The following is a 12,412-nucleotide window of genomic DNA, read 5'->3' on the forward strand; positions in this document are numbered from 1 at the left end:
GGCGAGAGGGAATAGGAGAAAGGCAATTCTTAATAATCCAATAATCCAATCTCTTATAGGATTAAGAGATACAAACTACTAGGTATAAAACAGATAAGCAACAAGGATATATTGTATAGCTCAAGAAATTATAACCGTTATCTTGTAATAAATTATTTTAATGGAGTATAAGCTGTGAAAATACTGAATCACTATGCTGTACCTCTGAAACATAATATAAATCAACTATACTTTGATAAAGATTTTCTTAGGTGTTAAAATTATTTTTACTGTTTCCGAAGTAATCTTGCTTAGTTAGTCTGTTTTGATGTTTGCTTCATATTATGTGCTATTTATTTTTTATTGGCCCCTTCCTCCAGATCTATTCCCAGACTTTCTCTTCCCTGTTCAGTACACTGAAAGGCTGACTCCTGTGAATTGTAATACTTGTGCTGTTTCCAGCTGGCTTCTGTTTGGTTTTGGCCAACGAATGGCATTAACACGAGATAAAAACAAGGGAAGGAGAAATCAATCTCTCTCTCTCTACCTGCACTACTCCTTTAGCCAAAGGAACTGTATGGCCTTCTTCCATTGCTAGTCTCTGAATATTTTAATATTTCTCTTGGTCCCTCTAACTAGCCCACCATTCTACAAATAGGCTCTACAGGGGACACATTTGAGTGGGATTATGTTTCCTGCCAGTATGATTACTGGTACAGTATTTTTGCCAGCACTATCCCTAGAAAACAGAATATCAAGGCAGGATTCTGAAACTGAGCTGCTCATCTATATTTTTTGTCTTTTTTTTGGGGGGGAGGGAACACCCATAGCATGTGGAAATTCCCAGGCTAAGGGTAGAAGTGGAGATGCAGCTGCTGGCCTCCACCACAGCCACAGCCACGCCAGAACTTAACCCACTGAGTGAGGCCAGGGATCGAACCCGCGTCCTCATGGATACTAGTCAGCTGAGCCACAGTGAGAACTCCTGCTCACCTACTTTATGCATGCAGAGATGACTTCTGCTAGATATTGTGACACTGGCAATCCATACCAAGCGAGGGCAACAATTCCTCCAAGCTAATAGCATGGGATGGAGGAGGCCTATGGAGAGCAAGACTTTAGGTGACCAGATGGGGTGGCTTTCTTTGATTACTATAACAATCATGGTTTTTACAAAGATTATGGAGTAGGATGATTTATGGATGTATTTGGGAGCTTACCAAAAAAAGTATGACTTTGAATATTCAACCTAGGGCTAGAGCAGGGAACCTGAGAGCTGTATGTGGAAAAAGAATGTAACCTCACATCACACACAAAATTAGAAATTGTACATAGATCTAGGCAAGAAATCTGAAACAATTAATCTAGAAGAAAACAGGAGGATATCTGCATAAGTTTGGGATAGGCAAAGATTTCTTGAACAGGATATAAGAAGCACTAATCAAAAAGGATTGAGAAACTGAACTTTTAAAAATAAAAATTTGGTTCATCAAAAGAGACCATGAAGTGGATAAAAATAATCCACCTGTTGGGAAAAGATGTTACCAAGTCATATTTCCAAATGGACTAAACGGACTAAAAAGGACTCCTATCCATAATACATTAAAGCTCACAGAAAAAGTCAATCCAATGGAGTTCCCACCGTGGCTCAGTGGTTAATGAATCCGACTAGCATCCATGAGGTTGCAGGTTCGATCCCTGGCCTCGTTCAGTGGGTTAAGGATCCAGCATTGCCATGAGCTGTGGTGTAGGTCCCAGACACAGCTTGGATCCCACATTGCTGTGGCTCTGGCATAGGCCAGCAGCTACAGCTCCGATTCGACTTCTAGCCTGGGAACCTCCATATGCTGTGGGAGTGGCCCTAGAAAAGGCAAAAAGACCAAAAAACAAACAAACAAACAAAAAACCAAAAAAAAAAAAAAAGGGAAAAAAGAAAAAGTCAACCCAATAAAAAAACATGATTAAAAAGGCTCAAAGAGATAATTCACAAGCAAGATATTAAAATTGGTCAATGAACACATGAAAATGTGCTCAGCATTATTACTCACACAAACTAAATCTTCAAGGAGATACCAGTAGATTCTCACCATAATGGCTTACTATTTAAAAGACTAACAACCCCAAGTGTTGGCCGGAAGAGGTAACAACTGACATTCCTCCTTTTATTCCTGGTGAGACTCCAAATCTCATTTTCTACATAATTTAGGAGACCAGTGATTTGAAAGAATTGCTAGTTTATGTTTGGGGGAACACAATGTATAATGACATAATTTTGTGACAACAGTTGAAACAACAATAGCTGGAGACTTCAATACCTCACTCACAGTTATAGGTAGAACACCAGACAGAAGACAGGTAAGCATATCAAGTACTTACACAGTGCAGTAAGCCAACTTGACCTAACAGGCAGATACAGAACACTCCACCCATCAGCAGTACATACACTTCTCAAGTGCATATGGAACATCTTCCAGGATAGACCATGTGTTATGCCACAAATTAAGTTTCAACAGATTTAAAAAGATAAATATCAAAAGTATCTTTTTTGACCACAAGGAGATAAAGTTAAAAATCAATGACAAAGAAAACTGGAAAATTCAAAAAATTGTGAAAACTAAACAAAGCACATTTAAACCCATCAATCCACCAAAGTAGAAATCACAAGGGAAATTGTAAAATATTTAAAAACAAATGAAAATGAAAACACAACATACCAAAATCTATAGGATGAAATGAAAGTAGGGCTAAGGGGGAAGTTTACTGAAATAAATATTTATATTAAAAAATAAGGAAGAAATGAGTAAAGGGAGCCAAAAAGGACAAACTTCTAATTATAAAATAAATAAGTCATGGAGATGTACCAGAATAACTTGGAGATACTGCAAATTTGTTTCTAGACCACCACAATAAATAAAGTAATAAAGCAAGTCATGTGAATTTTTTGTTTTCCCAGTGTACATTAAAGTCATATTTATGCTAGACTGTTGTCTATTAAAGGTTCAATAGTATTATGTCTTAAAAGCAAAGTACATAACTTGATTTAAATTTTTAGTATTTTATCACTAAAAATGCTAACCATTATCTGACAACAGAGGGTCACCAAAAACCTTTGATTTGTTAAAAAAAAAAAAAAGCAATATCTGGGAAGTGTAATAAAATGAAGCACAATAAAATGACATATGCCTGTAAAGTACAGTATGGTGACTTAATGTTATATATTTGAAAGTTGTTCAAATAAAAAATCATAAAAAATAAAAAAATTTTAAAAATTGATTGGTAACAAGTACCCACAGTGTAGCTCCCAGAAATGTATTTGATACTCTGTATTAGCCTGTACAGGAGAAGAATCTGAAAAAGAATGGATATATATGTATATGTATGGCTGATTCATTTTGCTATACATCTCAAACTATCCCAACATTGTAAATGACCTACACTCCAATAAAATTTACTTTTAAAAAATTAAAAAAGAAAGTTGCTGAGAGAGTAGACCCTAAAATTCCCTTCACAAGAAAAAAAATTTGTAACTATTTATGGTGATGGATGTAAACTAGACTTATTGTGATCACTTCACAATGTACACAAATATTATTTCATTATGTTGTATGCCTGAAACTAATATAATGTTATACATCAATTATGCCTCAATTAAAATTAATTAAAACAGAACAAAAACCAAGAGATTTCTCAAATCAACAATTTAATTTTAAAACTTAAGGAACTAGAAAATAAAGAACAAGGTAAACTAAAAGCTAGCAGAAGGAAGGAAGTAATAAAGATTAGGGCAGAGAAAACAGAATAGAGAATAGAAAAACAAGAGAGAAAAAGCTGGTTCTTTGAAAAGATCAATAAACCTTTACCTAGACGAAATGAGAAAAAAGAAGTAATTTAGTAATTTGATATTAAAATCAGAAATGAAATTAGGGACATTACTACTACTTCCAGGGAAGTAGAAAGGATTATAAAAGAGTACTATAAACAGCTGTATAACAACAAATTACATAAGCTAGATAATATGAAAAATTCCTAGAAACTACAAGACTAAATCATGAAGAAATAGAAAATCTTAATAGACCAAAAACTAGTAAGGAGACTGAATTAGTAATAAAAATTACCTCAACAAAGAATGCCCTGGAGCTGATGGCTTTACTGGCAAACTTTACAAAACATTTAAAGAAGTAATACTGATCCTCCTCAAACTTTTCCAAAAAATTGAAAAGGAGGGAACATTTCTGGACTCATTCCATGAGGTCAGTGTTATCCTGATACCAAAGTCAAGGACATTGCAAAAAAAAATAAAGTGATAGACCAATATCCTGATGAACACTGATACGAAAATCCTCAACAAAATACTAACAAACTGAATTCAACAGCACATTAAAAGGAGTATACACCAGGATTAAGTATGGTTTATTCCTGGAAACCAAAGATAGTTCAATATCTGGAAACTGATCAATGTAATACACTACATTAACAGAATGAAAGGGAAAAAAATCACAACACCATCTCAACTGATACAAAACATCTGACAAAATTCAACATATTTTCATGATAAAAACACTTAATAGACTAGACATAGAAGAAAACTACCTGAACATAATGAAAATCATATGAGGAACCTACAGTGAACATCATTCTCAATGGTGAAAGACTTAAAGCTTTTGTCCAAGATCAGGAACAAGGTTAAGGAAGCCCACTCTCATCATTTCTAGTCAATATGGTACTAGAAGTTCTAGCCATAGCAAATAGTCAAAAAAAAAAAAAGAAAAGAAATAAGAGGGAGTTCCCTTTGTGGCACAGTAGAAATGAATCTGACTAGTATCCATGAGGATGAGGGTTTGAGCCCTGGCCTTGCTTAGTGGGTTGGGGATCCAGCATTGCTGTGAGCTGTGGTGTAGGTCACAGATATGGCTCGGATCCTGCATTGACGTAGGCTGGCAGCTGTAGATCCGATTTGACCCCTAGCCTGGGAACTTCCATATGCCACAGGTGTGCCATAAAAAAGCAAAAAAAAGGCAGGGTCTCCAAGATATATCTGTGTATCCATGTTTGTAGCAACACCATTCACAACAGCTAAAACATGGAGGGAACTCAAGTGTCTACTGATGGCTAAATGGATAAGCAAACCATTATATATACCATACAACTGATATTATTCAGCTTTAAAAATAAAGAAAATTCTGGAGTTCCCATCATGGTGCAGTGGTTAACGAATACAACTAGGAACCATGAGGTTGTGGATTCGATCCCTGGCCTTGCTCAGTGGGTTAAGGATCCGGCGTTGCCCTGAGCTGTGGTGTAGGTCACAGACGCGGCTCGGATCCCGCGTTGCTGTGGCTCTGGGGTAGGCCAGCGGCTACAGCTCCGATTAGACCCCTAGCCTGGGAACCTCCATATGCCGCAGGAGCAGCCCAAGACATGGCAAAAAGACAAAAAAAAGAAAGAAAGAAAATTCTGACATATGCTACCACAAGGGTGAACCTTGAGGATATTATGCTAACTGAAATAATCTAGTCACAAAAGGACAATACTATGTGATTCTATTTATTTTTTTAATTTTTAAATTTTTTTTTGTCTTTTTGTCTTTTTAGGGCTGCACCTGTGGCATATGGAGGTTCCCAGGCTAGGGGTCTAAATGGAGCTGTAGCCTCCAGCCTATGCCATAGCCACAGCAAAGGGGATCCAAGCTGCATCTGTGACCTACAGCACAGCTCATGGCAACTCTGGATCCTTAACCCACTGAGCGAGGCCAGGGATTAAACCCATGTCCTTATGGATGCTAGTCGAGTTCATTAACCACTGAGCCATGATAGGAACTCTTATATGATTCCATTTATATCAAGTACCAGGGTAGTCAAAATCATTGAGACAGATAGCAAAATGGGCATTATGTGGGGCTGTGAGGAGAAGGGGACTGGGGATTTATTGTTTATAGAATGTAGAGTTTTAAGATGAAAAGAGTTGTGAAGATGGATGATAGTGATGGTGGCAGAATATTTGTGCATATTTAATACTAATGAACTATACATTTAAAAATTGTTTAGGGAGTTCCCGTTGTGGCGCAGTGGTTAACGAATCTGACTAGGAGCCATGAGGTTGTGGGTTCCATCTCTGGCCTTGCTCAGTGGGTTAAGGATCTGGCGTTGCCATGAGGTGTGGTGTAAGTTGCAGATGTGGCTCTGATCCCTCCTTGCTGTGGCTCTGGCGTAGGCTGGCGGCTACAGCTCCGATTCGATCCCTAGCCTGGGAACCTCCATATGCCACAGGAGTGGCCCTAGAAAAGGCAAAAAGACTAAATAAATAAATATTGTTTAGATGGTAAATTCTGTTATGTTTATTTTATAACAACAAAAATTTTTAAAAATCCATCACCCCTAATAGGCCTGAGACTTTAGGATTATGATTAATACAGCAATTCATCTTCTAATCCCTGGCTCACGTTCAGAGCTTATACCAATAAAAGTGAATTCCTCACCTGCCTTTGTGGAGTAAACCTTCCCACTTTGGGAAACAAAAGTAATATCCGAAGTATAAAAACTATGATAAACATTCTTTATGATGTCATCATGAAAGTCAGCTAATAATTCAAAAGTGTTGCCACCATCAACTGAAAGCCATACCTAAGGGAATAAAGAGCCACTATGTAAAAGCCAGCAATTACCTATCAGCCTGGTCTTCCTATATGAGAAAAGTCACATAGCATGATTTTTCCCATATTCCCACATCCATCAAACACACACACACATACCTACTCACCTGCTTAGTCAACCCTCTATTTCCTTCGTAGAATTTGTGTGACAGTACATGTGGCAGTCTTCAGTTCTAGACAGTGTGTGCATCATGAATGTACAAAAGAACAAAGTTATTCCATTGTCTCCCAACTAGGTCCTCCTTGTTCATAAAAGGATCAAGGGTTGGGTGCCTTTGGATATGGTGGACGGCAATTACCAGTATTGAAATGAGACTTCTGTGCTGAATTCCTTTATTACTTCTAATAAGATTTTTTTTGTAGAATCTTTAGAGTTCTCCACATTATCACAATTACTACAACTTTTAAAAAATATTAGTATCTGATAGTGCAAATCTTTCTCCCTTATTCTTCCTCAGAAGTGTCTTAGTTACTCTTAGTCTTCTGTTTTTCCATGTATACTTTTTTTTGCTTTCCCTAAAATTTTTTTATTGAGGTATAATTGACATTACATTATATACTTTAGAGTCAAATGCTACAAAAAAATGATGGGATTTTTATATAGTTGTATTAGATCTACAGATTAATTTAAGGAAGAATTGATAAGTCATTTTCTTATCCATAAGCATGTTTATGTCCATGTCTTCATAAAGTTTTTAATGTCCTTCAGTAAAGTTGATAATTTTCTTGGATATCTTTTCTTAGATTTCTTCTTAGGTACTTCACAGTTTTTGTGTGTTTCTGTTTTGTTTTGGCTATTGTAAGCAATGTTTCAAATTTTGTTTTCAAATGTATTGTTGATTGTGTGCAGAAATGAAATTGACTTTACCTCCCACCTTGTTTGACTCTTCCGTTTTACTATTTGGTATGTATCTTTTAGATTTTCTTCATGGACAAACATATCTTTAAAGAGAGTTTACTTTTAAATATTCATGCCTTTGATTTCTTAATTTTTCTTTGTCATCTAGCATTCCCCACCTGTACACTTTTTTGCTTGTTAACAGTTTCTTGGTGGAACTCCAACTGTAGCTAAATACAACCCCCTGACTGTTCCACTATGTCTATACCCCCACCATTGAAAACATGTAATAATGCTCAACTGGTCACATGCTGAATTCATGAGTACAAAGCTCAAGCAACCATACTTCATTCTCTCAGTCAGTTCATTTTCCCATCTTCCTGGGCAATTATTTTACTCCTTTCTCTCTTTTCCCAGCCCCTCAACATTCCTCCTCCATCTTCACTCATAAATGATAACTTTGATTTTTGTTGAGAAAATAGAAGATAAATTCCCACAATTTCCATTACCATAGCTACCCACCTATCAGCTTTTGAAGCCCCAAGCATTCCTTCCTCCTTTTACTATAGAACACTTATCTGTGTTCCTAAGGCCAACCTTTCTGCTGGTTCATAGAGCTCATCTCCTTTCACCTCTTTAGAAATGTCACTTTAGCAATTTCTTCTCTCTCCTCCCTGCATCATCAATTTTTCCCTCTCCACCAAGTAATTCCCAAAGCACATACCATAATCCCTCCTCTTTTTTTTTTTTTTGTCTTTTCTAGGGCCACTTCCGCAGCATATGGAGGTTCCCAGGCTAGGGGTCGAATTGAAGCCGTAGCCACCGGCCTACACTAGAGCCACAGCAACGCAGGATCCGAGCCGCATCTGCAACCTACACCACAGCTCAGGGCAACGCTGGGTTCTTAACCCACTGAGCAAGGCCAGGGATGGAACCCACAACCTCATGGTTCCTAGTTGGATTGGTTAACCACTGCGCCACAACAGGAACTCCCCGTATCCCTCCTCTTCTTGACATTCTTCCTCCTTCTAACATTTCCCTCCTCTACTTTTCAGCCAAACTTTGCAAAAAAACATGTTTGCATTTCCTGTCACTGATTCCTCAGTTCTCTCCTCTCTTCATGAGGCTTTCCACCTCCCTGACCGTCAGAGCGACACTGCTCTTTACTTGAGGTGTAACCACTCGGCGTAGACCAAGCGAATCATTCACACCCATACTAGAGGGCGAGCTTTCATGGCACACACCTGATTACCATAGGCATACAGAAAATGGCTTCGTGGGTGGAACACCATTCCAACAGGAGAAGAGAATGACGAAGGAAATGAGAAAAGGGGAAATTTTTGTCTTAATCTTGGTCTGTTGTTTCTAAAGATCCTCACAGAGGCAGTGGTATTTTTCTAGGAAGAGATAAACAAAGCATGAACAAATGATAAGACTTTTTCCGTCAATAGTACTAGAATGTGCTATAATTTTAGAGTTTTCCTGTTACTTGTATTTTGACTAAGTTGGGGACACTACCATTAACACCATGTAGAATTGGAAGGATTAGTTACTACGGATAGCTTTTTACTTTGCTTCCCCCTACGAGATCCATCCATCTTATAGATGTTGCACGCGAAGTTAAGGAGATTAAATCATTTGTCCAAGGTTTTATAAGAAATGTCATGGGGAGATATGTCATAGAGGCATTACTGAACTTGACAGATTCTAACACCTGTGCTCGTAACTATGATGCCAAATGACTTTTTAAAAGTGTGGATGCCACACTCCAACTGACCTCACTCCCAATCTGTCAGATGATGATTTTGAAGGGGATCAGACTCTGTACCCTAAGATATGGCACTCTGGCATACCAATTATTTTAAGCTGAAGATATTTGAGGTGCAGCAGATGCAGAAAAAAAAAGCCTTCCCTTGTCTGACTAAAAGCAGCAGTGTTGGGATATAAGGCTGCCATTAATTCCTCTTCAGAGCAGATCTACTCCCAGAAGGGGAGAATGTGAACAAAAACCTACTCCAAGTCCCTTCTCCAGGGAGTTTTACTGTCCTGAAGGAGGCGGAAAGACCACTCATACTTGTATAAACAAATATTATCACAAACTTTCATATCCCGTTTGTTCTTCTGTAAACACATTATCTCCCCATTTGTTTTCCCTTAAGTGCCTTTCTCACTCAGCACCCCCAAACTATTAAGATGGTATATAACCTCCAGCTTTGAACTACCTTTTTGCATTATTCATCACCAACTTTCACCCACATGTATGTATACTGCCATGCATAAATAAACTGTTTTCTTTTCTCCTGTTTATCTGTTCTTTTTTGTCAGTTTAATTTGCAGGGCCCCCCAAACTGAACATAAGAGTGTAAAGAAATATTACTTTTGTCTCCCCTGAAATCATGAGAGTAGGGCTAGTTCCACCTTTTGCTCATTTAAACTAACCATTTTATGAGACTTACATTTATATAGACCAAGCTCAGCTTATATACTCCTGGAGAATAAGCAAGGAAGAAGCACTGCACAAACAGGACTATATTTTCTGTTTTCATCAAACTGAATGACAATCAGAGGTAAGAAATCTCCAAAGTATCGAACTATATTATTAACCATAAATAATTTTGCTGTAGCCAATTTTACCAAGTTCTACTGCCAAAGATAACAGGAACTTGGAAATAAGGTTTGCTACGTAAATGTGCATTATTGTAGTGTCAAGGGTAATCACTTCCGGGCTGAGGCCTACCTGGTTCTGGAAGAGGTAGATGCCAGAACTTTGTTCTTGGTCAATAAGAAATGTTATCACAGTTGAAGGAATAGTTTTCATTCTTTTTGAAATGGAAGGTAAGCAAGGTAGCCATTCAAGAAATGGTTCTTTGCTATAAAAACAAGAGCTTGCCTACACAGAAGAGAAATGAAAAGTTAATGCAGTTTTGAACTATAAAAGTCCTACTGAGTTCTTGCAGTGTCAGGACTGACCACAAATAATAATGATACATCTTTAATGTCTGTGCTTCTCCTCTGGGAGATATGAGTCCAGAAAACATTGCAAAGCATCCCTTTCTTGCATGAATTGTTTTTCTGGAGCCACTGTGTGAATCTAGATTTAACACGAGTAGGTAATTACCTTTAAATCCAAGCAGAAGCACCACTGGGAGCAAAGAGTGATTGTTAAGCTTTTCGGTCTGCAGAATGGCCATTTCTTAGATTAATTACAGTTCATTAATGAAGCCATGCACAGTAAAATTTCTTAGCTTTTAAAATATTTAATACCATACCTCACTTAGGGTCCTGTTTCTCTCAAAGGTGATGGTAATATAATCGACTATAAAATATAAAGGCATAGGAATTATAAGCAGCATCTATATTTTTAAATGTATCAAGTATGCTCAAATATGATTTTCTTGCACATATAACAGGGTATGCCTATTAGTTTAAATTAATTTTTCCCACCAGTTTTAGGCTGTTAACTTATATAAAACAAACATATTTTTAGATTTTATTCTATTTTTACTTCTTTTCATTTTATCTAATCTACATATGTTATCTATGTCGGAAAAAAACGCATTAATAGTTCTTTAAAATTTACCTTCAAAACGTTCTCTGTTAGCAAAACATCTTTCATTATACCACAGTTTTCCTTTGATATAGTCAACCTACATAAATAAAAATATCATTCAGGCAATATATAGACTGAAGATACACAATAGAAAAACCTGTTAGAAATTTTCAAGGTTTGATAACTCAGGAATGTGGCACAAATAAAGAGAGAAAAACTGTAAGTCAACAAAATAAAAGGTCATAGAGGAGTTCCCATTGTGGCTCAGCAGAAATGAATCTGACTAGCATCCATGAGGACGTAGGTTTGATCCCTGGCCTTGCTCAGTGGGTTAAGGATCCGGCATTGCTGTGAGCTGTGGTGTTGGTCACAGATGTGGTTTGGATCCTGAGTTGCTGTGGCTGTGGTGTAGACTGGCAGCTGTAGCTCCAATTCGACCCCTAACCTGGCAACCTCCTCCATATGCTGTGGGTACAGCCCTAAAAAGACAAAAAAAAAAAAAAAAAAAAAAAAAGAAAAGAAAGAAAGTCATAGAAAGAAGACAGGAAATAAGAATATACTTTTTGAACAAAACACAAAAAAGAAGTAAAAAGAAGGGAAATTTCACATGATCAGCATCTGTTAGTAGAACATGTCACGATCTATGGACCGTCTTTCTGAGGCTACCAGGAGATGCTGGTCTTTCACCACAGTTAAAATGGGTCACATATTTATTCTTCAGCTGCAGGCTTGAGGAATCTTCCCAGAATCCTGACAGCAGCAAGAAGCAGTAAGAACAAAGCCACAAAAATACAGCTTTTGAAAAATTGGTCTTAAGAGAGAAGCTTCCAAGAATATGAGGCTGAACATGTGTGTTAGATAAGAATTACATGCAAGAGTTTGAGAGGTCTTTGTCATAGGAAGATTCCCTCAAATTATTGTGGAGACAAAAGGAAGACCTTCCTACATTTTAAAAGACCAGTAATAAAACCTACGATCTGTGCATTAAAATGTTCTAGAATAGATTGTGTTGATGGATGCTCAACCCTGTGAATATACTAAAGGCCACTGAATTGTACACTTTACATGGGTGAATTTTATGCCATGTAAATTATATCTCAATAAAACTGCTAAACAAAAAAGCCTTTAAAAAATGGAATGGGAGTTCCCATTGTGGTGCAATGGAAACGAATCCAACTAGCATCCATGAGGATGCGGGTTCCATCCTTGGTCTAACTCAGTGCATCGGGGATCTGGTGTTGCCATGAGCTGTGGTGTAGGCTGGTGGTTATAGCTCCGACTCGACCTCTAGCCTGGGAACTTCATATGCCACAGGTGTAGCCCTAAAAAGAAAAAAAAAAAAAGGAATGGACAATAAGTTATTTGAATTTTAATCTAAGGAATTATATTGAATGAA

At 37.4% G+C, this 12,412-nt stretch overlaps 1 protein-coding gene across 17 annotated transcripts in view; it reads right to left on the bottom strand.

Annotated features, from left to right (window-relative positions):
- The window catches only part of CATSPERB (cation channel sperm associated auxiliary subunit beta), a 114,653-nt gene that overhangs the window by 43,437 nt on the left and 58,804 nt on the right, over positions 1 to 12,412 (bottom strand). For 15 of the 17 annotated variants that reach the window (XM_084970021.1, XM_084970022.1, XM_084970026.1 and 12 more), the window contains 5 exons: positions 11,047 to 11,113; positions 10,736 to 10,782; positions 10,204 to 10,356; positions 8,711 to 8,863; positions 6,455 to 6,599 (listed from right to left, as the gene is read on the bottom strand). In XM_084970021.1, coding sequence (XP_084826147.1) covers positions 6,455 to 6,599; positions 8,711 to 8,863; positions 10,204 to 10,356; positions 10,736 to 10,782; positions 11,047 to 11,113 — 565 coding nt within the window. The remainder of the gene's footprint in view (positions 1 to 6,454; positions 6,600 to 8,710; positions 8,864 to 10,203; positions 10,357 to 10,735; positions 10,783 to 11,046; positions 11,114 to 12,412) is intronic. The other 2 variants (XM_084970032.1, XM_084970031.1) reach the window with 1 other exon arrangement.

This window comes from Sus scrofa, chromosome 7 (assembly GCF_054392235.1).
Source record: "Sus scrofa isolate SSC_HxYL_T2T_F1_AM1 chromosome 7, Sscrofa_HxYL_maternal_Yorkshire_Landrace_v2.0, whole genome shotgun sequence".
Taxonomy (NCBI): domain Eukaryota; kingdom Metazoa; phylum Chordata; class Mammalia; order Artiodactyla; family Suidae; genus Sus; species Sus scrofa.